The 25503-nt window shown below is 47.5% G+C and overlaps 1 protein-coding gene across 2 annotated transcripts in view; it reads right to left on the bottom strand.

Annotated features, from left to right (window-relative positions):
- ERCC6 (ERCC excision repair 6, chromatin remodeling factor) overlaps positions 1–25503 on the bottom strand; it is an 80308-nt gene that overhangs the window by 43168 nt on the left and 11637 nt on the right. For both annotated transcript variants that reach the window (XM_036265419.1, XM_036265420.1), the window contains one exon: positions 23147–23867. In XM_036265419.1, the coding sequence (XP_036121312.1) occupies positions 23147–23867 (721 nt within the window). The remainder of the gene's footprint in view (positions 1–23146; positions 23868–25503) is intronic.

Here is a 25503-nt window from a genome sequence, read left to right as displayed (position 1 = left end):
GAAGAAGAATCACATGCCATTATGCTGAGTGTAAGACAGATTAAAACAGTTCTACATAATGCAAGGAAAAACAGGCAAATTACAATGCTCTTTTAGCTTTTTGCTGCCCTCCTTACCCAAAACACCAATACGCAAAGAAGAAAAACAACGAATTCTCTTTTCCTTTCTTCTCAATTCAATTCTTATTTGAACTATTATAGCTGCACTAGAAATACTTTCATAAGGTCCCATTTCCTTATCACAACTCTTGCTGCTCGTCGGGCTACCCTGAGGGGGAGCCTCTCTGCAGTTCTTGACACACGAACTTAATCCTACGAAAGGTCCAGTGAAAATTTCAATGTGACTAAGTGTCTCCAAAACAGCAGTACTACAACAACAAAGACTTTATTTATAATTACTATTTCTGTGCTAAAAAATATGCCAGTAATAGCATAAAACAGCACAGTATCTTGAAGGCAAAGTTTTGGTCAAAATGACTATATATCAGGTTCACATATTGACTACTTAATTGGGATGGGGCACTGACAATATAAAAGTACTGAAAATTACACCACTGAGAAAAATGTGTTTAGAAAATAAAATCTAAGTTATAAATTTAGTAACATAATGCTTTTCAAATATAGAATGAAATGAATATTTATATTTCAGAAAGGTAATGCCATGCATGCATTAAAAAAATGTGTAAAGATCTAAAAGTCTCAGCAATACACCAAGGCTGTTGGAAGGTGCAGCCATGTAGCCAGACTAATTCTGTACTCATAGAACTATAATGGACATTGGTGTCACAAGTTTAAAAAAAGTCAATGGCCTCCCATTCTATTCCCTTATTTTCAATACGCATGCAGGTGACACTGTGAACTTCACAAAAGAGTGGAAATACATTAAAGCGATAATACAGGTAAGTGCCTTAGAAGTAAAAAGCTCACAGAAAGGGAATGAGAACCGTAACGTATAGAAGGCGCGTATCTCTCTGCCCCTCATGCACGAATAGTGAGCACGCCAGGGAAGGTGAAGGAGAGCGGGAGGAGGGACGCTGCACACACTGCTGGCTGGAGGAACGGTGGGTTCCCAGGGCCAGTGACCAAACCAGCAGAGGCCAGAGTGACAGGCAACCCCATCCAGCGAGCTGCTTAAAGCACATCCTCTGATAAATTCTTGCCTTGATGAAAATTTCAACTCTTCAAAGTAACAAAAGGAAGGGTTAGCTGAAGTTTAATTGTAACCAATAAGGAAGAACTAGCTGGTGATCTGACACTGCTTCTCCGGTGCTAAGAAAACCTATCCATCAGCACTGCTGGTGATTTCCAGAGGACAACAAATGGAAGGGACAGTATATGCCCAAGTCTAAGAAAATGGTACAATATAAGGTTCGATATGTGACACTCTTTTTATGTAAAAAATTAATGACCTTTTTGTGCTTAATTTCTAAAGGCAATCTCTTCCTCTCTCGTTTGTATTTTTCTTCCTTAATAATAATGTCCATGCAATTGGTGAAATGAAGAGTGGCAGGTGGGCTGTCACAGTCCTTGCATCCCTCCCAGTCCCACAGGGTCTATAAACTTAGCTCCGTGCAATGGCATACAGCAGTGCTTCTCAGCGGACCAGCCTCCACAGCCCCGTCCCCTTGCTCGCAGGGTAACCGGAGGCCTGGGGACTGTGGTTGTTACAGCTGCTGGGGGAGGGAGATGCACGATAGCATCTGGCTGGCGGAGGCCAGGGCTGCTAAGCATCTTAGAGTCCAGGACAGTCCTCCACAAAAAAATGCTGTCTGGTCTCAAATGTCAATATTGCCAAGGCTGAAAAACCCTGGTATACAGGTGTCCTTTACTAGTGGAACTTAAATGTTCACACATCTTGTTGAATTCTTGCTGTTCACTAACTTAAATTTCGCAAACAAGCAAATTCCGATGAGATATTCCTCAGTAACCAAATGCTCAGAACCAAACATCTGCACAACAGAAGAACTGTATTTAGCAAATTTGTGGGTTACCCAAAATTTATGGGGGGGAAAAAATCACAAAAACTATCACAGCCACTTAAAAAAACCACTTCATTTGCAAATATTCAAAGATAATTTATAAGAAGGAAAATAACACGAGAAGTTACAGGCTTTAGAAGTTTGGCACAAAGGGTCTTACATATTTACATACAAAAGGATCACATATTAAACTCCACTGACAGATGATCACTATTCCCTTAGACTTAGCCAGTATATCTTTGTGGCTATTAAATGCCCCACCACATCACTCTGCATCAACAGGGTTTCAGCTTCCTCCTCCTCCCTCCTTCACTCGGAAAATGTAGGCATCATGTCAGCAGAGAACACAGAACCTAGGAAACCACAGAAGCCACTACAGGACAACTGCATCCAAGCATCTTCCGCATCATAAAGAAAGATGAAAGGAAACAAACGTTTATTCAGTTTGGCTAAAAGATGACTAAAGATGGTGGGGAAAATCTTTATTGCCCACAAATATTTGTATCATTGTGAAGACAAATCACCCCAGTAGAATCACGTACACATTATTAAAGACAGAAGACACCAGTTGTGGAACCACACGCACCGGCGCTCAGGCTGAGACCCCGTCACACCGAGCAGCAGCCCCTCCTGTGGCTTGCAGCCAAGACAGACCTGACCACCTCGCTGTGCCCACGGACGCAGAGCAGCACCAGCCCCGGCTGACAGGTACGAGGCACACCGCAGAGGTGGGGGGGAGCCAGTCACCTGAATTCCCAGAGAAGCAGGTGCCTTCCCATCCTCGATGCCCTCGAGGGTCTCAAATGCTCTTGGCAGTGCGCCTACCTGTCCTCCTGCAGCCTGGAAGGCTGGGGTCGGTCCGGCCCGCGGACGTGGAGAGGGCTCTGTGCTGCGAGCAAACCGGGTTAGACATCCGCAGCACGCACAGGCCCCGACGTGACATTCTGGGCTCAGGCGGTCTGCAACCACCTCCTGACTACGCTTATTAGTTCCCGAACCCACAGCCAGTAAATCAACCCCTTTAGCACCTAAGTTTCCTCAGCGGTGAGATGGGGAGACCAACGGCGTCCACTTCACTGAATCTGGGGAAGGACTAACTGGTGTCACATGTAAAGCACTTATCAGCATAAGCCTACAGTGAAATAGTGCTGAGGATAGTGCTGAGGACTTGGCATGCTGTTACACAGAACGCGGCCCACCTGCGCAAACCCCCGAGCCCGGCAGGGCGCCGCGTGCGCAGAGGGAGCAAGGCGGCAGCAGTCCGGCTGCAGAGCGTCCAGCTGACGGAGCTCCCCCCCCCTCCGTCCCCGCGAGCCAACACCCCTGTTCATCAGACAGATGCCGGGTGAGTTACTACGGATACCCTGATCTCCACGAATAGAGACAGCTAGCCGCAGGGTACCTACTGGAATCTCTCAATTTAAAATTCTGCAGGAGATATGTTACAGTGAGCTGTCATGAAGTATGGCCATTTTTTTACATAACAACAAGCAAACAAACCCAGAATGACTTAAAAGTAGTTAGTGGTGAAAAGATAAGATCCAGGCCCAAATAATCCGAAAAATTAGAAATGGCTCCAAAATGTCTAACTTCTGTTACTTCAGTAAATAGGCGAAATCAATGATTTTAAAGTGGAGGAGGCAGCAAGCAGCACAATGTTTACGCCTTCTGGAAGAGGACTCTGCCGTCTCTGCGCTCTCGGCTCAGAGCGCCGCGCGGTCACAGCTGCAGCCCATGAAGCGGCGCCCTCACTCGCCGCCCGCCCGCTGCGACTCCACTGGCAGCCCCTTCGCAGGGAGCCTCGCGTGAACATACTTCAATTCCAGTCAGATGGAGCACAGAAACACTCCCTGGCTCCCGACATCAGGCGGGAATGAGGACCTGGCCCAGGCTGTGGGGCTTGGGGCTGATGCAGTAACAATCTATCAGAAGCGACTCGGACCCAGGGCCACACTGCTAGCAACAACGGACGGCAGACCAATGGCGCGGCTCCAGGAACAGCACTTCCTGCAGCGGGACCTGCTGGAGCGCCTTGCCAACGCCATCCTAATGCTGCACCGGAGAGCTAGCTGCCACCACTTAAAGTTAATTTACTTTCAAAAGAGAATTTCCAGCATGTCAGTGATGTTCAATATACACAAGCGGAAAACACAGCAAGGTGGCATTATGTCCTACCTTGTGGCTTCCTCAGGTCTGTATCTGCACTCCTGTGCTGTCCCCAGCCTCCCTCCCTCCCACACACACACATCCACACATTCCCTGTGACGCTTTAGACCTCTCCCAAGCAGTGCCTCCAGGGAAGGAAGCCTTCCCCACCCCGTGGACCCTCAGGCACACCTGGTGTTTCTACAGAATGCTCATCTACTAGAATGTTAGCATCTTTTGAAATCCATACAGTCGGCCCTCGTTTATCGCGGTTAATCAGTTCCAGACTCTACCGCGAAGTAGGATTCTGTACTTATCCACAGTCGTCCCTGCCACTTGGCGCTTTGACATTCGCAGCTTCACTGTATCGCCGCGATAGCGTGAAGCCACGAGAGTCGAAGCGCCAAGTGACGAGGGACGACTGTATCTGTCTCCTCCTAAGACTGGGAGCCACTTGAGATTAGACCGTCTTCGTCGTGTTCATATCCCTGGAGACTAGTATGAATGCCCACCTCACCACAGGCACTCAATAAATGCTGAATGAATGAATGAATGAATGAGGGTCAGATGAGCCACCAATAAGGAAAACATCAGGGACTGAGAAGCATGGCTTGAAAACGCTCAAAGTGGGTCACTCAGAAATAGGTTCAAGAAACTCCCAGTTCCACCTCATTTACAGCCGCATCCCCCACCCCTCCTGCACACAGGACCGAAGGCACTAGTCGGGCTGTGTCCTGGATAAACATGGCTAAGGTCCACTACAAAGAATCAGCCATGGCAAACAGCAACTGCAAAGTCAGAGAAATGTTTAATCTAGAATTTTATAACCAAAACAATGTTATATTGAATGTAAAACGCTGTAGTCACTGTCAGGTGCTGCGTTCTGCCGTCTGGGCTCCCTGTGGACTCACGCGCAGCTGAGCTCTGCAAACCGGCTGATGGGAAGCACAGAAGCCCAGGTCAGGTCCAGGCTTCCCTAGGGCCAGGTGGGAAAGGCTGAGCGAAAGATTAAACTTTTTATGAAAAAATTTGTCTTATGATAGAGGAATAAAGATGTTTAACCAGCCCTAAAGCATATTTACATTAGCAGAAAGGAAATGATGTTTTTGATGTTCCCACCTTCATCTTGTTCTTTAATCCATACATACAACAGTTGCAGCTACAAGCAAACAATGAGTGCACTCTTCACTGAGGGGCAGTTCTAACTCCTGCAGCCCGTCTCCAGGGGCAGCACCGGAGTGGAACCAGGAAAAACAGACCTAAGGTATCCGGTGCAGGGAGGGCGGCACGACAGTGTGCGACAGGGAAGCACAGGTCTGAGCTGGCGAAACATCATTTAACAACTGCTGCATCTGTCTCCTGGACCACAGAGTGAGCCAAATATCAGGCTCTTACAGAGCTAAATGAGATTATATATGTATCATACCCTTCGGAAACTGGTTTTTTTTAAATACAATATACATGTCAGATATTTTTATAATTATTGCAGATTATACCAGAAAAAGCTAAAATTGAGAAATTTTAGTTAATTGTAGGTTAAATGTGACTCAACAGTAAACATCAACGCACACAGAGCAATCTTCGGCGGGAGGAAGTGCGGCCCCACGGAAAGGCCGTCGAGCTGCCCGCCCCTGCTGGGAGCGGAGATCAAGGTCATACAGTCCTGTGTGCCCCCCCACACCCCCGCATGACGTCCTACACAGCTAGGGCAGCAAGAGTGTGGAAATCAGGCCTTACAAGGCACCACAGAAGGATCTGGACCCTAAACAGAGAGATCTGTGGGGAACCAAAGTGTAATTGTTTCTTATTGTTCTCATAATTCTTTTTAAAATTTATCTGTACTGTTGGAAGTATTACAGATGCCCCTCCTTTTCCCCCACTGACACCTCCTCCCTGCTCCCGCCCACCCGCTGCTGTCTGTGCCCACTGGCTGTGTACACATACATGTGAGTTCTTTGGTTTATCTCTTCCCACCCTCTCCCCTCTTCCCTTCGAGGTCCATCAGTCTGTCTTGACCAACCCACACTTAGAACCAATGAAGTTTGAAGAATACACCCTGGGCAGATGTCTAGTGCCCCCTAGTGTGTTCAAAGGCAATATAATCTTTTTTATTTTCCCCAAAACAACTATTGAAAATGTACTTATATTTGTATAGACACTTTAGCACTAAGTGGAGTCTCAATCATATCAATAAATATGGATGAAAGGTAAGAAAAGCCCAACAGCCGCAAAACTAAGTTTATAACAGCCAATGATTGGGCCAAGCATATTAATACCAACTGTGAACCGTCTTTTACTTTGGAAAGAGGTCACCTTTTCATACATATCATTATTTATGATTCTCACGAACCCTCTCACTGGCTTGACGGGATCTTTGTGGTAAATGTTTTACCTAGTGAGCATGCAAATAACAAAAATAGCTAATATTTATTGAGTACCTGACATATGCCAAATATCTTGGATGTATTATCATTTTTAACCTTCGTAACGCCTTTGAGGGAGGGACTGCGACAACTCCCATTTCACAGATGAGGAGATGCACAAAATCTCAGAGCTGCAGGTGAGCTGTTCACATTCTGACTTCACGGCCTGTGATTTCTAACCTCTATGCCAATGTCACTTCCTTAGTCATGTCAGCTAGCTCTGGGCAAGCTCTGTTTTGAAGTTATACATACATACACACACACTGTATGTGTTTGTGTATCTATGTATATACATATACTTGAGAGAGAGAAAGAGAGATCAACTTGTTGTTCCACTTATTGATGCACTCACTGGTTGATTCTTGTGTGTGCCCTGACTGGGGATCGAACCCACAACCTTGGTGTGTCAGGAGGATGCAACTGAGAGCCATCTGGCCAGAGCTGAGTGCATGTATTTTTAATTTACAAATATTAAGTAACAACAATGACTTAAAATCACTGATGCTCCCTGTGTGCTGGGCACTGTTTTAAGTATCTTCCATGTATTAACTAATTTACTCCTACAACCCTATGAGGCAGACACTGTTACTGATCTCTTTCACAGTTCGAGAAAGGCAGGCAGGAAGAGGCATGGCAGCCTGCCCAACATCAGAAATGTGAAGATTCCAACCCAGACCACTGGGTTCCAGAGCCTGTGCTCCTAATTCATATGTAATCTTGCTTTTCAAAAAGTACCTTCAAAATCCCTAAAACCACCTCTTTTCTCATGGCACCAACCAGTCAATAATCACTTCTTTGATTGCTATACAATGAAAACAACTATATAAGAGCAAACCAAATTCTAAAACTTCAATTCAAATTTGTCTCAAAAAATGGCAGTACTGAAGTTTAAGGGCTGAAAAGATGGCCTTCAGTCTTGCACAGCGACGCGCCTTCTGCCCGACCGCAACGCGATGCAGGGTGAGGCCAACTCACTTTCCACTGGGCAGCTGCCGTCTTCCAAGGAGCAGTGACGTGAATTTTACTGACTACAGTTAATCTTCAGTGAACAAATACATAAGACACATTTAATATCAGACAAACCAATATACTCAACTGCCTATACCAACCGACAGAAAAATGCCAACGATACCTATTAACAGGAATTTCCCATTACTAGTAACCTGAGATCATATATTAATACAATGAACACGCCCGCTCTACGACTTCCGGGAAGACACACACTGAGCTGCTTGGAATTGGAATCCACCTTGCTGCTCTGCCTTCATTTCCACATCGCAAGGCCAGCAACCTGCAGCAGTTCAGATCTGCACTGACCATGAGGAAATCACACATCATACAGTTAAGTCACTCTTAACATAGGGTGAAATTTCAACCTGAGGATCATTCTCCACTTACTGCATTATCCATGAAAGAAATTCTACAACAGAAACACAATAAGCACAATTTGATTTTTAAAAATATATTCAAGGCACCAAGCTGGGTATTTAATATAGTTTGCATTTCTGCAGTGCGCTAGGTTTTCTATTTCAGACAGCTAAGAATCCCTTACAGATTAGTCTAATTTGCTAAATTGAGATACTTGGTGTTTTACTTTCTTATCTGCCTTTTTATGGCCTTTCTGGGTGGACTTAATTGGCACATCTAAGCAGATGAAGAGCCTCAGTCAGGGTCCAGATCTCAGAGTCAATTAAGACGGATGCGGACAATCGCGCACCGGAGCTGAGAAGCAGAGGTGTGTGCAGAGTACACAGCAAAATCAGTCTTCATTTGCGTCTTCGCTTCGCCATTTAAAAGAAGCCAAGACTCACTCTAAGAAAATTCCTGAAGGCAGTAATTTCTGCTTCTCTCTAAACCATAGATTCTTATGAGAAAACAAACAAAAAGAACATAGTTTTATTTCTTGAAACAGAAATTAAGTCCCAGAAACTGAATATATTTAGATTCCTGGATCAAGTCTAGATTAAACTTTTACTAAATTCAGATTTTTAGGAATGAAACGAAGTCTAGGTTATTGTGTGTGTTAAAGGCACAAGAAAACCGGCTCCACGATGAATCCAGCCTTTGTCTAAGTGAAGATGCCAAACCGAGATCCAGCTGAAGGACAGACGGGACAAGCCCGGTACGAAGGGAGGCATCTCTAGGCAAAAAAATAAATAAATAAGGGGGGGGGGGTTATGGCTCCACAAAGTCAATACAACAGACACAGAGCCACTGGGAGCCCGGCAGAGTGGGCAGTGGGCAGAGTGGGCAGTGTGGGAAGTGGGCAGAGTGGGCAGTGGGCAGAGTGGGCAGTGGGCAGTGGGCAGAGGGCAGTGGGCTCCACCGAGTGATGGAGAAACCAGTTGCGGAGACAATGCTATTCTGAGCCCATCACGCCTGACCAAGCTAACAGACCACTTCCATTTGACCCACACCACCTCAGACCCCTATTACTTCAGCTTTTTGGGCTCAGGTTCCTCTCTCCTAGGGGGTTGTGAGGATTAAACCGACGAACCCACACAGCACGAAGCACACCACACAGTAAACGTTCAATGTCAGCTGCCATGGTTCCCTACAACCTCCGCCACCCCTGATGCCGCCTTGCCCAGGCCATGAGGCCTCCAGATTTCCTAAAGACCTTTCAACTTTACCCTCCTCAGCTTGACCCTTCTCAGCACGGGACAACCCCAAGAACCAGGGTCCAACTCACCCCTGGTCACAAAAGCCCTCTGCCCAAAGGGGAGGACAGTGGAGATACTGTTCTCCCATACGGCTAAGCCTGCAGAATGTCAGAAGATATTCTTTAAGATTTACATAATCAATGGAGTCATCAGTTCTTTCTTAGCTCAGTTATTAATGTAAAATAAGGTAAAAAATAAAGCAGAAGAGAAGAAAAATCTTTAAAGTAAAAAATGTACTGACAGCCCTGGCCAGTTTGGCTCAGCAATTAGAATATCAGCCTGTGGACCAAAGAGTCACGGGTTCAATTCTGGTCAAGGTAACGTACTTCGGTTTCGGTTCGGTTCGGTTCCCAGCCCTGGTCCAGGTCGTGCAGGAGGCAACCAACTGATGTGTCTCTCTCACATCAATGTTTCCCTCTTTATCTCTCTCTTCCTCCCTCCCACTCTATCTGAGGATAAATGGAAAAATATCCTTGGGTGAAGATTAAAAAAAAAAATGTACCGATAAACAAAATAGATTCAGAGACACGGAAGTAGGGAACAGACTGACAAACCTCACAGGAAAGACGGATGGAGGGGCAGGAAGAGATAAACCAAAGAATTCATGTACAGACACGCATAAGCAACAGGCACAGACGACAGCGCAGGGAAGGTGGCAGGCAGGTGGGAGCAGGAGGGAGGTGTCAAGGGGGGAAATAAGGGGAACATCTGTAATACTTTCAACAATAAAGATACATTTCTAAACAATGTATCGAAAACCGCGATATCAACAGGCATAATGGCTATGGATTCAGGTTACACCAGATCATGAGGCAAATTATATCCACATCACCTGGCCAGTGTGGCTCAGCAGGTTGGAGCACAGTCCATGCACTGAAGGGTGGTGGGATCAATTCCTGGTCAGGGCACATGCTTGGACTGTGGGTTCTGTCCCTGGATGGGGTGCATACGAGAAGCAGCAACCAAATGATGTCTCTCTCACGTCAACGTTTCTCTTTCTCTCTCTCTCTCCCTCCCTCTCTCTCTCTCTCTCTCCACCATTCCTCTCTTTCTAATATTAGTAGAACACATCCTCGGGAGAGAATAAAAAATAATTCTATCCGCATCCACACCATACTTGTCAGGTCTAGACTCACTGGCAATTTCTCCAAATCCCCACCCAATTGGCTTTTTGGGTGTGGTTTCTAGTCAGGAGGACATGGAGGCAGTTTGTGCTGATTCTTGGCACCACCTTGTGGTCACACATAGATATTACACATTTCACACAATTCCACAAATGGAAAGAAACTGATATTTACACAACCCTGTCCTGGCTCCCAATCCCAGTTCTACTTCTTAACAGTGAGATCATGGGCAAGCTGATCAACTTGAAAAGACCAAGGTAAAGTGTTTGTATTACCTACAACAATTATAGCAACAGAAAGATAAGTACACATCAAATCAAAGATTTCAGAAAATAACAAAAAATAAAGGTGTAGGCTGTCAGAATAGCTGTCATCAATAAATCAACAAATAATAGTATTGGTGAGAATGTGGAGAAAAGGGAGCCCTCATGCACTGTTGATGGGAATGCAGACTGGTGCAACCACTATGGAAAACAGTATGGAGATTCCTCAAAAAATAAAAACAGATTTGCCTTATGACCCAGTAATTTCACTTCTGGGTATATATCTGAATAAAACCAAAACGCTAATTCCAAAGAATACATGCACCCCATGTTCACTGCAGTGGTGTCCGCAGTGGCTAAGACTGGCGGCAGCCCAGTGCCCGTCAGCAGACAAGTGGACAAGAGAGCTGGGGTACATTTACACAACGCAGCACTGCTCTGCCCGGCTGTGAAGGAGGAGGAAATCTCACCTTCTGCCACAGCATGAATGAACCTAGAGGGTATTGTTCTAACAGGAAACAGTCAGGGAAAGACGAACGGCATATGGTTTCCTGATGCCCAAAGGAACCAAGTACAACAGACTCACGGATGCAGAGAACAGTCTGGCGGCTGCCAGAGGGGGAAGGGTGGCTGGGTTTTAGAAGGCGAGGGGATTAAGAAAAGAAATCGGTAGTTAGAGAACAGTCAGAGATGTGAATTATAGCACGGGGAACGCGGTCAGTAATACTGTAGACTACATACAGGGTGGGACTTAAGTTTTCCCCAATTCCACTTTATGCTGTATATGATTGTCTGGCCACTATATTGTATGCCTAAAACTAGTACAGAATAATACTGAATGTAAACTGTAACTGAAAAATATTTAAAATTAGAGGTATAGGTAGCTTTTTTTCCTCTTACAATTTTACTATTCAATAAACACGGAATCATCAAAAGTGAAAGGGTGGATGGCAGAGAAGCCTGCAAACCACTGGGAGGTACCAACTAAGATCAATTTCAGGCTGTGGTCTCAGCAGCTTGGCCCAAACTACCAGTTTGAGGAGACTCAGCACCACCTCTGAAGAGTGCGTTTCTACGCTCTGGTCTCACTGACGGGGCGGGTGCAGGGAAAGGGGGTGGCGGTGGAGACTTACTCCAGCTGCAATGCCACGCTGACTCGGCTCGAGCACCCTCAAACCCACCATCCTTTCCAGTTCATTCCAATCTCCCGGAAGGCTTCCTAAATGGGAACGTTAAGGGCCTATGATCACTGACAAGTGCCACCACCTCACCTCAGAATCAGTGGGTCAAAGATGGAGCACAGCGCCCAGCTCCCCCTGCCCTGGCCTGCTGCCCCAGACGCAGGCTGCAGCCTGGAGACTCCTCAGGTGACAGCAGCAGGTGCCCTAATGGGACAGATGATCTATGATGTACAGCGTGCAACTGACTGAGCTGCCCGAAGTGCCTCTCCAACCCCTGCTAATAAACACAGTTTGCAGGGTACATAAAAAAGATTTCAGAAAAACTAATGTACACACCGAATCTGCCAAAAGCCTGAGAAAGAAAAATATGCAAATCAATTTATGTACCTCAACTGGTTCCCAAACTTGACAGTGCATGAGAATCACCTGGGAAAGCTTTTTAAAATGACTGCCTGGTGGCCCCAGGCTAGACTCGAATCCACACCTGGCTGGTGGGGCTCCGCCCCAGCCTCTGTCCGCTGCCGGGGAGGCGCGCAGGGCAGTGCAAGGCCGGCTGGCAAATGGAAACACGAAGAAGAGCTCCAGGGCACGGGCCTAAGTCAAACTACCACCAACTCCAGCCGTGCCACAGAAGATAACCTCCCGGGAGTGCACCCCCCTCAGGGTGTGACCCGGCCTGCGGCCCAGGTCTGGCCCCAGCAGGGCTGACTGCCACTGGGAGAGAAGAGCCAGCGAGCTCCTCTGCGCTCTCCAGGCTGCACGCTGCGGCGCCCTCCACTGCCCTGGCCCAGGCAGACCCACCGGTGGATGGCGCACTCCTTCCGTCGCGGGACAGGCCGCAGTCTCGAAGAGGCTGCCGCTGCGCAGGATGGGAGCTGGCTGCTGAGGCCCGGGCTCCTGCCCTCCCTGCCCTCCCTGCCCTCCCTGCCCTGAGTAGACGGCTCAGAAAACGGGGCCGCAGACCATGGCCACACCGATGTCCAAGACATCCAGACGAGACCCCTGTGAAAGAATGTGCCTCCAGGCAGAGAAGCATGTTCCTTTCCCATGATGTACCTGAAATGTGGGGTGAGTGTGGCAAGTGTTCAACCTGCCTCCTGAGGTCATCGACGCATGTGAACCAGCCATCAGGCGAGGCCCGGTGCTGGGAGGAGCCTCCTCCACAAAGCCTTCCGCAAACACCCGGCCTGAACTCAGTCATCCTTCACTGGTCAGAGCTGTCGGTATCGGTGCCCCCGAGGATACCGCAGCTCGCAGAAGCAGACCAGCAGTGGCGCCCCGAGAGCAGACGGAGCCGTGGCGGCTGAGCCACCCCAACTGGACCTGAGTCAAGAGCAGAGGCCCAGGCTCTCCGAGCTGTGCCACCTGGAGGAGAAAGGCGCTCGTGCAATGCTGGCCTCCAGGCCACTCCGGCCATCCTAGCTGGACAGACAGGACTGGGTGAGCGACAAGGACGTCACATAAAGACACAGCACTCTCCCACTGAAGAGGTCTTACTCCCACGAAGTCTCTGGGGCTCCTGGAGCCCCCAGACCCGCGGTCTCCAGAGCAGCAATAAATGTTAAGAGCTACACCTCCCCACCAAGAGCCATACCTACGGCAACATGGGCGCCACAGAGCTCAAGTGAAGCAGTAATGGATGTCTTAAAGAACTGACAGAATATTCTCCTCTGAAACTGGCACCCCACCTGGGCACATTACTGGGGATCATAACCTTGTACCGGGGCACATCACCTCGGCACATACCGGGGAGCACCGGGGAGGAGAGGCCCCTAGAGCAGCTCAGTGCAGCGAGGGGAGCGGGGGAAGAATGTGGGAGATACGTGGCCGGCTGAAGGGATGATGAAAACTGCAAAGACGGACTTGAGGTCTTGGGGTAAATCGGAAAGCAGAATCGTAAGTGCTAGCATCCAGTTCCAGAAAAGGTTAAGCTGTTGAGAATGCTTGGTAGAAATTTTTAGCACCTGCTAAAAAGTAATAAAAAAGAGAACTAGTCAGGACTCACCTAGAGTGAATGAAAGACTGTGACACAAGCTGTAAGAAAAAGTAGTCGAGATGCTAGCCGCCCACTTTCACTTTGAAGAACAGTCGCCCCTCGCCCCCCTGCTGCGTCCTTCGCGGCTTCCCACTGTGCTGCGCGATCAGTGAGGCCCGAACGCCAAGCGCGAAGTGGCAGGGACGACTGTGCATGAAGAACCCTACTTCGCGGAAATGCATTTATCACCATAGAGTCTGGAACTGATTAACCACGATAAACGAGGGCCGACTGAATTGAAAAGGACATCAGAATTAAGAGGGCTCTAATAAATACGTAAGTTTAAAAACTGTGCCTAGACATCAGCACATTAACAGGGAGGGGCAGGGGTGTGAGTGAGGTCGTCGAGCAGGGTCAGGAGGTTGAACAAGACTGAGATGGAACTAGCCAGGCATGGGCAGTGGACAAGGCTCTGCCAAGAATCGAAGACAACAGTGAACATAAACTCAACACCGGTCATGAGCAATAACCTAGTCAGCATGACATGCGGGCCCGGATCAATGAGTCTCTGCAGTTGAATCTGACAAGATCGAACTGCTGTGCTCAGGGGCTGCCTATTATCAGTTTATGGACATGCTGTTCCCTGACTCCACTGCCTTACAGGGGGAAATTCCAAGCTAAGTTAGGACATGGACATATCCAGAACTTCAAAATACAAGCAAGTTTTAAGAGGATGGGCGCTGACAAAATAATTCCTGTGGACAAATCGCTGACAAAATAATTCCTGTGGACAAATTAATAAAAGGAAAGTTTAGGACAATTTTAAATCTGTTCAGTGGTTCAAGTTTTTTTATGCAAACTGGGATGAAAAAGACTATGACCTTGTAGCTGCCAGAAAGGTCACGGAACTGCAGCGGCTCCCTCCTGTGCTGCCCCAGCCCTGAGCAAATCGGGGACACCTCTCTGCTCCAGCAGGAGCCACAGGGAGGCCCACGCGACACAGAGACCTCTGCAGCCTCTGGGCCAGTGGTTCTCAACCTTCCTGATGCCGCGACCTTTTAAAACAGTTCCTCATGTTGTGGTGACCCCCAATCATAAAATTATTTTCGTTGCTACTTCATAACTGTAATTTTGCTACTGTTATGTCTTAGGCGGCCCCTGTGAGAGGGTCGTTCGACCCCCAAAGGGGTCACGACCCACAGGTTGAGAACCGCTGATCTAGAGGCAGACGAGAGGCCACTCAAGGGAGAGGCGTAAAGATCAGAGACAGGCTGTTATTAGCCATGCTCTGATCCCACCACTCAGGTTGAGTGAATCCAGGTTGCCCTAGGAGACCTCCTCCCAGAAACTGCTGTGTCTGCTGAAGACCTGGACCCTGGCACAACAACGGCCCCAGAAGGGTACGCCCCGGGGTCCAGGCGGGCCAGCCAGCCACTCTTTCACTCTGCTGTGAGCATGGGCACTGGAGGAGGAACTGCCCCAGGAACCCCTAGACTTAAGGGCCTTGGACACCATTTGGCTCCCAAACTGAACATCAACATCATGGGGATGAAGCCCTGGACAACCTTGAAGTCTTAAGACCACAAATTTTTTTTATTTGAGATGGGAGCTGCGTTCTTGGTTTTGACACCCTCCCCGGCTCCCTCTCCTGGGCCTCTCGCCTGGTGGCAGGTGTGGGTGGTGAGTCCACCCACCAATGTGACGGCTCGTGCTGCCCTCTGCTGCCCCTGGGAGGACCTCTTCTTTCCCCACCAATTTACAATCCTCCCTGAATGCCCTGCCCCTTCTAAGTTGAGATCTTTTAGAAAAACCAGGAGCCAATTAATTTTCCAAGGGGGACAAGCAACTTCATTAAATTTTATAGCCATCTGTTCCCCTCAAGACCTTCAAAATTCTAAGAAAGAAAATGAGCTAGTTAGAGAGTTAATTTCCTGGGTAAACCCTGAAGTTTCGGCAGATAAAACAACCAGACAAGCTAAAGCTGCCAGGCAGGTCCAGATCCACTTAAGAAACCCCAACAACTACCCAAGAAAAAGACAATACCCTATGAGACCAGAAGCAAAGAAAGGCCTTGAGCCCCTTATCAACAGATTCCTCCAACACAGTCTCCTCCGGCCTCCTAATTCCCCTTGTAATACCCTATTATAGCCATAAGAAAATCAAATGGTGACTACAGGCTAGTCCAGGATCTCCAAATAATGAATGAAGCTGTAATCCACGCTACCCAATCACCCCGAACCCATGTACTATTCGAGGGCAGATTTCAGTGCTAGACCTAAAAGGTGCATTCTTCTGTATCCTGTACATCCAGGTTCCAGTATCTATCTGTGAATGGACCCCAGGAGGAAAGGAAACAACGACTAACCTGGACTGTCCTTCCCAGGGGTTCCAGGAGAGTCCCTCTCATTAGTCAGACCCTCAGCCACATCTCCAGGATCCATTCCTAGACCAGGGCTCGTACTCCACCATGCAGATGACCTACTCACCTCCTCCCCCACACAGGAGGAGGCCCAAGAGCATACCCAACAGACCCTAAATTTTCTAGCCTCCTGGAGCTACGAAGTCGCTAGAGAAAAAGCCTTAATATCCCAGGAGGTCACTTACTTAGGCAATATTCTCACCCAAGAATGAAGGCTCTCCCATGACCAGATACGAACAATCAAGGGGCTGCCCCCTCCCAGTACCAGCAACAGCTACGAGCCTTTTAGGGACTAGCCGGGCACTGGGGGCTGTGGACACCAGGCACGTACTAGTACCGAGAACGCTCCACAGGCCCTACGGGAGGGACTGACCTGGAGCCCTTCACACGGGACAGAGAACAGCAGCGGGCATCTGAGAGCCTTTTAAACTAAAGCTCACCAAGTCCTGCCCTTGGTCTGCCCCAAATTGACAAACCCTTCCACCTGTCTGTTACAGAAAGAAGGGGGTAGCACTAAAAGTCTTAGCCCAATCCTCAGGGACAATACAGCATCCCGGAGGCTTTTTACCAGGAGACTAGACCAGTAACTCAGGGTTGGCCAGGATGCCTCCAGGCAGTAGCAGTGACAGTTCTAGAAACAGAGGAGGCCTTCGAGCACACAGCCAGACAGCACTTAGCATACACTCCCCATAGAATAAGCACCCCCTTAAAGCTAAAGGGGCCTCACTGGATCACCGCTGGCTAACTATTCAAATACCAATCAATCCTATTAGAAAACCCAGATATAACCATATCAGTCTGCCATACCCTAAGTCCAGCCACACTGCTACCAAATGACAATGACCCTGCTCTGAGGTCATAAGCCAGACTTACTCCAGCCGATCCGATTTACAGGATCAACCACTCCCTAACTCTGAAGAAATATGGTTCCCTGATGTAAGCAGCTATGCAGGAAAGGGGATCTCAAAGGCTGGCGATGCCACAGCCTCTCCACTCTGTCACTGAAGCACAACCCCTGCACCCGGCACTTCTGTCCAAGCAGCTGAGTCTAGGATCATACTTTTACCCGAGCCCTCGAACTAGGGCAAGGAAGACAAAGAACCCTCTATACTGATTCGAAATATGCCTTGCGAATCCTACATGGCCATGCAGTTAGGAGAGAGGACTCCCAACTGCATGGAACACCCTATGAAATACGGCCCACAGACTCTGGCCCTTTAGAAGCGGTCATGCAGCCAGCAGAAACAGCTGTAATTCACTGTAAAGGGCACCAGCGGGATAACTTGTGTACAAGGACATAATTTAGCAGACAGTACCGCAAAGGCTGCAGCTCAGAAACCCTATTTACAGGGAGCTTTATTCCCAGGGGCTTCACCTCCCCTTCCCAAACTCTAATACACCCAGTGTGAGAAAGAATGGGCAGAACTCAGGGACTGTGCCACTAACACAGAAGGATGGTGTACCCTCCACAACAAAATAATCCTCCCCAGGCAGTCAATGAAAATAGTGAATCCTACGCGAGAGCTGTCACTTGGGACGAGACTCCTCCTCTGTAACGGGCAACTCTCTTTTTTCAAGGAAGGGCCTAAATAAGACAATCGTGCCATGTGTATGAATTGTCCTACCCGTCAATTTAGTAATCCAAAGGGAAGTCAAACCTCCTCCATTAGTCCCTCCAGTCCAACTTACCCAGAAGACTAGAAACTAGACTTTACCCAAATGCCAAAATGTAAGGGACTAAAATACCTTTTCGTTTTTACTGACACCTCACTGGATGAATTAAAGCCTATCCCACTAGGACAGAAAGGGCCTCAGAAGTAACTAAGGCATTACCTAAGAATCGGATCCCCCGCCTCGGCCTGCCCAGGACCCTGCAGAGCAGTAATGGGCCTTCCTTTGTGTCCAGGTCACCCAACAACTAGCTCCTTTCCTAGGAATTCAGTATCACCACCCCGACTCCTGGAGGACCTAAGCATCATGACCACAGAAAGGGCTGATCTTACTCTAAAGTTCATCACTAGAAACGAAGCCAGGAAACGACTCCCCATGAGGTGAAGCCCTCCCCACAGCTCTTCTTTGGTAAGAGCTGCCCCGTGATCCTCTCAGAAGTTAAGCCCTTATGAAATGCTGTTCAGACAGCCTTTGCGATATTCAGATCTCCGGTCCGATTCGGAACCCCTTACTGTGAAGGAATATGTAGAATCTCCTCGGACAAGTTTAAAAGGCCATCCAAGCATATGGAAGTAAGAGACTCCCTGCCCTGGGGCGGATAACCTGGGAGGGGCAGCCTTCTTACTGGGAACCCGAGTATTTATGAAAACCTGGAAAGACGGGTCCCCTCAAGATCAGCTAACTCCATGTTGGAGGGGCCCCTCCCCTCTCCTGTTATCCACCCCAACAGCCATCAAGTGACCTGCAACTGCAAGCTGGATACACCACACCAGAGTCAACCCTATGTGCTGGACGACCCGACACCCACTCAGCACCTCGACGACTCCTGCCCGCCAGCTGGAGACCTCAAGCTCCTCTGTAAACAGGCTACCAAACCAGGTAAGACCAAATCATTATTCTCCTCCTTGCCACATACCTAGGCCTACCGTTAGAGGACAATACTGCTTCCTTAAAGGCCTACCTGCCTGCCAGTCACACTGCCACTTCTTGCAAGGCCTTGCTGAGTATGTGTCTACTCTTGGGACAGGGACAACTAGCCCCTGCAACCCACACCGACTGAGCCATCACCCCCACCTTCCTACATACAGACAAATCGTGTTTTGCTTGGAAGAGGAATAGAAAATACAATCAAAGCCAAAAAGATTTTCGTCCTCCGGTATCAACAACTAGACATGTTCCACCAGGATGGAAGACCTCTAAAATCCCACCAAAGCCTTAGTCTCCGATTTAATAAATGAGAGGCAACCGATTTCCGGTTGGCATGCGTAGCTCTTCTGCCGGCTCCTAAGCCGGGACCAGCAGTCGAAAGCCTGTCCTCCACCCAGTGCTCATGTATTTTCACTGTCCAGAGACAGCCTGCAAGTCAGGGGTGAGCCTAGGACTACACTCCTCTACAGGACAAGAGGGAACTGATGAGTTACTCTCCTAACGGCCCAAAGGACTGGCTCTTAACAGCCAAAGTTACAACAGCTCCGAAGAGTCATCCTCCTGTGGGGCTGGCCAATAACTTGACTGGTCCTTCCTTCTTCCTTGGTGTAACCGAGCCGGGCCTGAAACTAAGCACTCCTAGTTTCCATCCTCAAAATGGTTATCTCTGGGAGCCTACCAGGTCTACCTCATTCCTTGAAAGAAAAGACCAAGATGCTTCCCAGTGACCAGATCCATACCTTAGCTCCCTCACCTCCACAAATAAGGCAGTTCACGGAATTTGTTTACTCTTTTATCTGAGAAAAGAAAATAGGGTGACCTGACTCCACAGGAGGGAAGACAGGAGACCTACCGGGATGGGAGGTCATCAAGAACCCCCTGTACCTATGGGGGACACAACTGTCACACAAACATGCCTCCCTCTCAGGGCCTGCACTTCCTCTGCAGGTCCAAGGCCCACCTTCCACTCCCGCCTGGACAGGGACGCACAAACCCGCTCCCCAGGCACGCAAACCCGCACACCACCGCCTGGGTGGCCTGTCAGGACTCCCCGTGCCCGTTTTCAGTAGAGGGAGACTATCCCGAAGAGCATCCCCTCCTCCCACTTTCTACAGCTCCTGGCGTCACCAAAGGGGCGGGGTAAGTTGCTGGGACCAGCCTTCAGGAACCGCAGCCCCTTTGAAAAGCCTGCCGAGACCTTCTCAGCAACAAGGCCCGTTCGGTTCTCCTGCGGCAGTCGTGTGACATGCTAGAAGAGCTTCAGAGTTCTGACCGTAGCCAGGGAAGAAATGCATGTACCTTAAAGAAGACTGCTGCTTTCATGCCAGCCAGTTGGGGCAAGTCTAACAAAACATCAAGGACTTATTAACCAAGGAAGACAACACCCGAAATCTAAGTCAGCCAGCCTGGGAGCTTCCTGATATCCTTCACCGGACACTCCCTTTCATTGGACCGATCGGCATAATTCTTGTCATTCTAGCTTTTACCCCAATAATCTGGAAATGTCTGATACAGTTAGTCTCCTCCAGTTACAAGCCCTCTTTGCACTCCGGGAATACTGCCCTTGCCACCTCCAGACACCATCACCACGTCCCTGTGCCCAGGCCCAGCGCCCCTGACAGAGAGCAAGGGGCACTTGGCTCTGAAGGACAATTCTGCCCCTGCAGCAAGAAGCAGCTACAGAAGAGACCCTGCTCCCCTCCCCCTGAAAGAATCAGTGCCAAGATCCTCGAGGGAGGAATTAGTGGTGGGCAGTCAGGCAGACACGAGCAGAGCCACAGGCCCAGAACGAGATGTCACCAGGGCACAAAGCCCTGGAACCTGGCAACAGACACTGTGCAGTGGGCAGAACTGGGAGAGAAGTATTGCTAATCAAGACCTGGCCCCTCAGGCGCCCTCCCCTCCCCTAGATCTTCTCTGGTCACGTGGGCCCACACCCCAGGGCAGCTCTTTGAGCCGCCAACTCAAAACTTTCTTTCAAGTGTACTTTTGCTTTGCTTGCTGAATAAACCTTCTCACGAGTTTGACTTTTGGCTCTGGATTCTTTTCCTAGCCAGAACTCAAGTACCAAGGTCTACTTTCACTATTTACAAGTTCATTCAGCAAAATTCTGCAAAATGTGTGTCACCCACTACAGAGATTGTTCAGCCCCTGGTGCATTTGTATTGACTTGTTTCTGGTGGTAGCTTGTCCTAAAATGTGTGTAGAAAGCAGGTATTACATGATAAATTGTTGTGTAGTGCATGTTCCGTGTGGAAGTCAGAGAAAAACCCAGATTCAGTAATTAACAATGCCAAAAATACAAGTAACTAGCCACTGTCTACATAACAATGGTGCTATTTATCTTTTATGGTCTTTTAGACTTTTGTTTTCTTAAAAATCCATTTTATTGGGAACCCAATTTCCTGGTCTTTCATGACAGGGTCTTTTTTCTACATTAAGCAGTTTCTAAATAAAAGTCCGTATTTCAAAAAGAAAGGTTCCTAGCCTGGGCACATATTCCTAAATTGTAAGCATTAAAGAACACACCTCATTTTCTATGTTGTAAACTATATGGGGCTTTATTCTGATCACCCACCATCAAACCATTGCTAAAGTAAGGACTCCTAGTCTTTCTCGTCACTCAAGGGAATACCATTACAATTTCAGTCTGTCTCCAAAGATCAACAAGAAAAAACAAAGTATAGAATGGCTGGCAGTTCTAAATGTTCTCAATATGCTTCTCAATCCTGAGCTTTTTTTTTTTATTTTAACATCCCCCAATCCCGAGTACCAGTGGAGATGCAGTATAAACATTTCTATGTGGGAGCTGTAGTTTAACAGCCTTAATAATTACAGCTACAAAATTTTCAGACCTAGAGTATTTTGGTGGCAATTAGAGTTATTGATACTTTTGAAATTCATTTGAGGTTTTACTGTAACTTTAGCAAAAAAATGACATGATAGGGCTTTGGAAAAAATTGTTTCACAATCTTAACATTATTAAGAAAGACTTAAACTAAACCCATATTTAAAATTCAATAAAAACAAATTGCTCTTGATCAAAATACAGATATATTTAAAATATACTTACTATTGACTCAATTTAATGGGAAGAATATATTGTTCCATTTAATCAATATGTTGAGATTAACACTTTTATTAATTTTCTACAATAGTTAAGAAAAAGACTGATACTGCTCAGAGTATTGAGCAATATTCCTCAAAATTTTTCAGATATTAAATATGCAAAATAACTCTGAAGTTGAAATGACATTTTAGCCACTCCTCAACTATGTGTTACTGTGTAAGGTACTACTACAGTGTGAGTGTAACAGCCCTAAACAACTGGATTTAGGGAATAGGTCCTCAAATTACTTGTGAGAAAATCGCTGTTGCACCTCCTTCTAAAAGGTTAGGGAATGCACGCAGCAGCCTGGAGGCGGGTCATCAGCAGTTCTAAAGAGACAGGTCCATCTTCCATCACAAAGGCCAGGAAAGCTACAACAGAACAAACACAATAACCCTGGTCTCCCTGCGCTGAGAACTAAGGAAACCTGCTGAGGACTGGGAATGAGCCAAGCCCCGAGCAAATTTTTACAAAGCAGTGTTACGTGGCCCTGGTCTGTGAGTTTCCTCGGGAAACAGACAGACGGGGAGACCCGAGACCGCGCGGCGGAGACACGGGGAAGCAGCAGCATCCACTGTGCTCGGCGCACAGAAAATGGGGGCACCACGCGAGGATGGCTTTAAAGGAACACGTTCACCTTCCCTTTGATCTTGTATCCTACTTGCATCACATCCTAACAGTCATGGAAATAAAAACCAAAGTAAGCCGTTAGCATAAAAAATGACAGTGAACAGGAAAGGTATGTTGTGTATACGAAGCACATCTCTGGAATGACAGTGGTTTATAATTCTGTAGATAACTACCTGTTCAAGATAAGGAGAGGATTTAAGAAACCAAGCTCATTCTTTCACGTTGAAGCTTAAATTTCAGCTCTTATTTGAAGTAAGTCCTCTAAAATTACTTTCCTGCTTCAAAAAACCAACCACCCAGCACACACTACACCAGGCCAGCCCTCCCCGCCCTGCCCCGCACAGCACTGTGGCCAACAGGCACACGGCTCATGCTTCAGGCTCGGGCTCCCTCTTGCCTGAGCCCTTCCCCCAGGCTTTTCCTCCTAGACTTGCCCCCAAATCTGAGTGAAGTCCCAAAGCAGAAGCACTTGGGGTCAGCTCCATGGAGGGCTCGGGGCTCTCATGGTCTGAGCAGACGAAGGGTGCAGGATAAACGGGGTCTATTAAGCTGGATCTAAAACTCTCATTTATCAATAAACCTGCTGCCTAAGATAAAGCAAGCAGTACAACTGTTTATAATAACCTCTGCAGACTGACCTCAGCCGCTGTTTGTAATAGTCTTCGTCTCCATCGTCTCGGCATCTCACTACTTTCCGGCCTCCTCCTCCTGCAGAAGCTTCAGCTTCTTCCCCAGAACTTGGAAAAAAGTCATCATCGATCTCCTGCACTGTGACTTTCTTCTGCCACTTCCGGCGCGTGAGGACAGGCCCAAGTTCGGAGTCCGTGTCTTCTGCGGACAGGGCCCCGCCCGCCGCCGCCCCCTGCTCCTCCTCCTCCGTGGGTAAGTACTCGGACCCTTCACCCTCGGAGTCTCCCTCTGCCGTCAGCCTCACGTCAGGTTCCAGGCGTTTCTCTCCCTTCAGCAACCCCACGGTCCCCCGGAACCGAAGAGCCCTCCTCTGGAGTTTCTTGATGTGCTTTTTCAAGCGCTTGTCTGTTTTCGAGAGAATTTTGCCCCTCTTGTCTGGTCTGTTTTCACCGAGTGCTGGGCTCAGCTCAGAAGTGACCGAGGCTGCAGTTTTCCTGGCTGCCCTTTTATTACAAGCTTGCTTCTTCCTTTCAAAAGACAGTTTTGCTTGATCTGCCAAGTACTTTTCAAAGCCAGATGCTTCATTGAGCATTAGTTTCCTCGGCTTTTTCTCCTGTTTCTGAGGGATGTGGCTACCAAAAGGTGTCATCTGGCCGGTGCGGATGAGCTCCTCCCAAGCAGTCTCCTGAACAGGCATGAGCATGCTGCCCAGGCAGGACGGCCCCGCTTCTGAAAGAGGATGGCAACAGATTGGCACTGGGTAAGACTTCCCAGGAGTAAAGGGACATGTATTAACCTACTCAACAATACGAGGCACCTACAAATAACACATGAAAAAGTATATCATTGATGTACTAAAGCTTATCATCTACGAAGAACAAGGCAAAATCTATTCATCAGGCGCCTTTACTACACTCCTGTTCAAAAGGGGATTTCTCATTAACTTTTTCCAAAATAGGGCATTAAAAATATACTCTCGTGCATCCAAAGGCAGACCTAGTCACATGTAACATAAAAACAGATAAATTTAGCTGTTTCCTTATCAATTAAAGAATGACCCGGGAGGAAGCAAGCTCCCAAGTTTCCATGTCATTGCTAATACCAGCCTTCAGGTGGACTTTAATTCAAGAGACAGGAAAAGCAAAAACAGACATCAAAAGAATCAGCATGCACCTGTATAGGTAAAAGATAAATGTTAGATCTGCACTGCCCAATATGATAGTCACACATGGCTATTTAAATTTAAGTTGAAGCCCTGGCTAGTTTTACTCAGTGGTTAGAGTGTCAGCCTAGGATTGAAGGGTCTTGGGTTCGACCTGGTCAAGGGCATGTACCTGAGTTATAGGTTTGTTCCCTATGCAGGAGGCAACCAATCGACGTGCCTCTCTCACATCAGTGTTTCTCTCTCTCTCTCTCTTTCTCTCTCTCTCTCTCTCTCTCTCCCTCCCTTCCACTCTGTCTAAAAATCAATGGAAAAATATCCCTGGGTGAGGATAAAAAAAAAAGCTAAGTTGAAATTCAGTTTCTCAGTTGCACCTGCTGTACTTCAAGTGCTTGCTCAACAGCCCATGTGGCTGGACAACACACAGGTATGTCCATCACTGGACAGCACAATGTCAGATGTGTGAAGTTAACTGGCTGAAGAATGAACTAAATTGAAAGCTATGCCATAATAACATAAGGTCATCTAGAAACTATCCTTCTTTCATTTGTTGAAATTAATAATTTCTGGCAAGATTACTTTACCCATTGCCAAAATACTAAAAGTAATAAGGCTTAACAGGAAGAAATCCATATTCTAAACTCTACATTTCTTGTAGGCCAATACCACCACGGCCAATTTTTCATTAAACTTGCACTAAAAAAAAAAAAAAAAAATCACCAAGTGCACAAATCCTAAATGTACAGCTCAATGAAGTTTCAGAAAAAAAATACCCGTACACCACCACCCAGATCAAGAAACAGAAATGACTAGCACCCTAGATGTGCCCGTCTTTGCACCTCCAAGCCTCTACCCACCCCCACCCCCCCCAAGACAAAGACCTGACTATCACAGTAAAGACAAGGTGTACCTGACTTGGAACTTGATGTAAATGGAAATGTTCATACTGTTGGTGTCTGGCTTCTTTTGCTCAACACTACCCATATAAGATTCACACTCGCTGATTATAGTTGCAGTTTGTTTATTCCCACTGCTATTAGTATTCAGTTATATAACTATACTACAATCCTTCCATTCCATAATTAGTGGACATTTGGGTGGTTTCCAGTTTTGGCTACTCGGAGTAATGTTGCTATGAATATTCTGGTACAACCTTTGGTAACACATCTTACAATTCCTTGAGTACGTTAAGCTTTATAGGCA

The sequence above is a fragment of the Molossus molossus genome, unplaced genomic scaffold (assembly GCF_014108415.1).
Source record: "Molossus molossus isolate mMolMol1 unplaced genomic scaffold, mMolMol1.p scaffold_m16_p_17, whole genome shotgun sequence".
NCBI classification, from domain to species: domain Eukaryota; kingdom Metazoa; phylum Chordata; class Mammalia; order Chiroptera; family Molossidae; genus Molossus; species Molossus molossus.
This window is presented reverse-complemented; position numbering and strand designations above follow the sequence as displayed.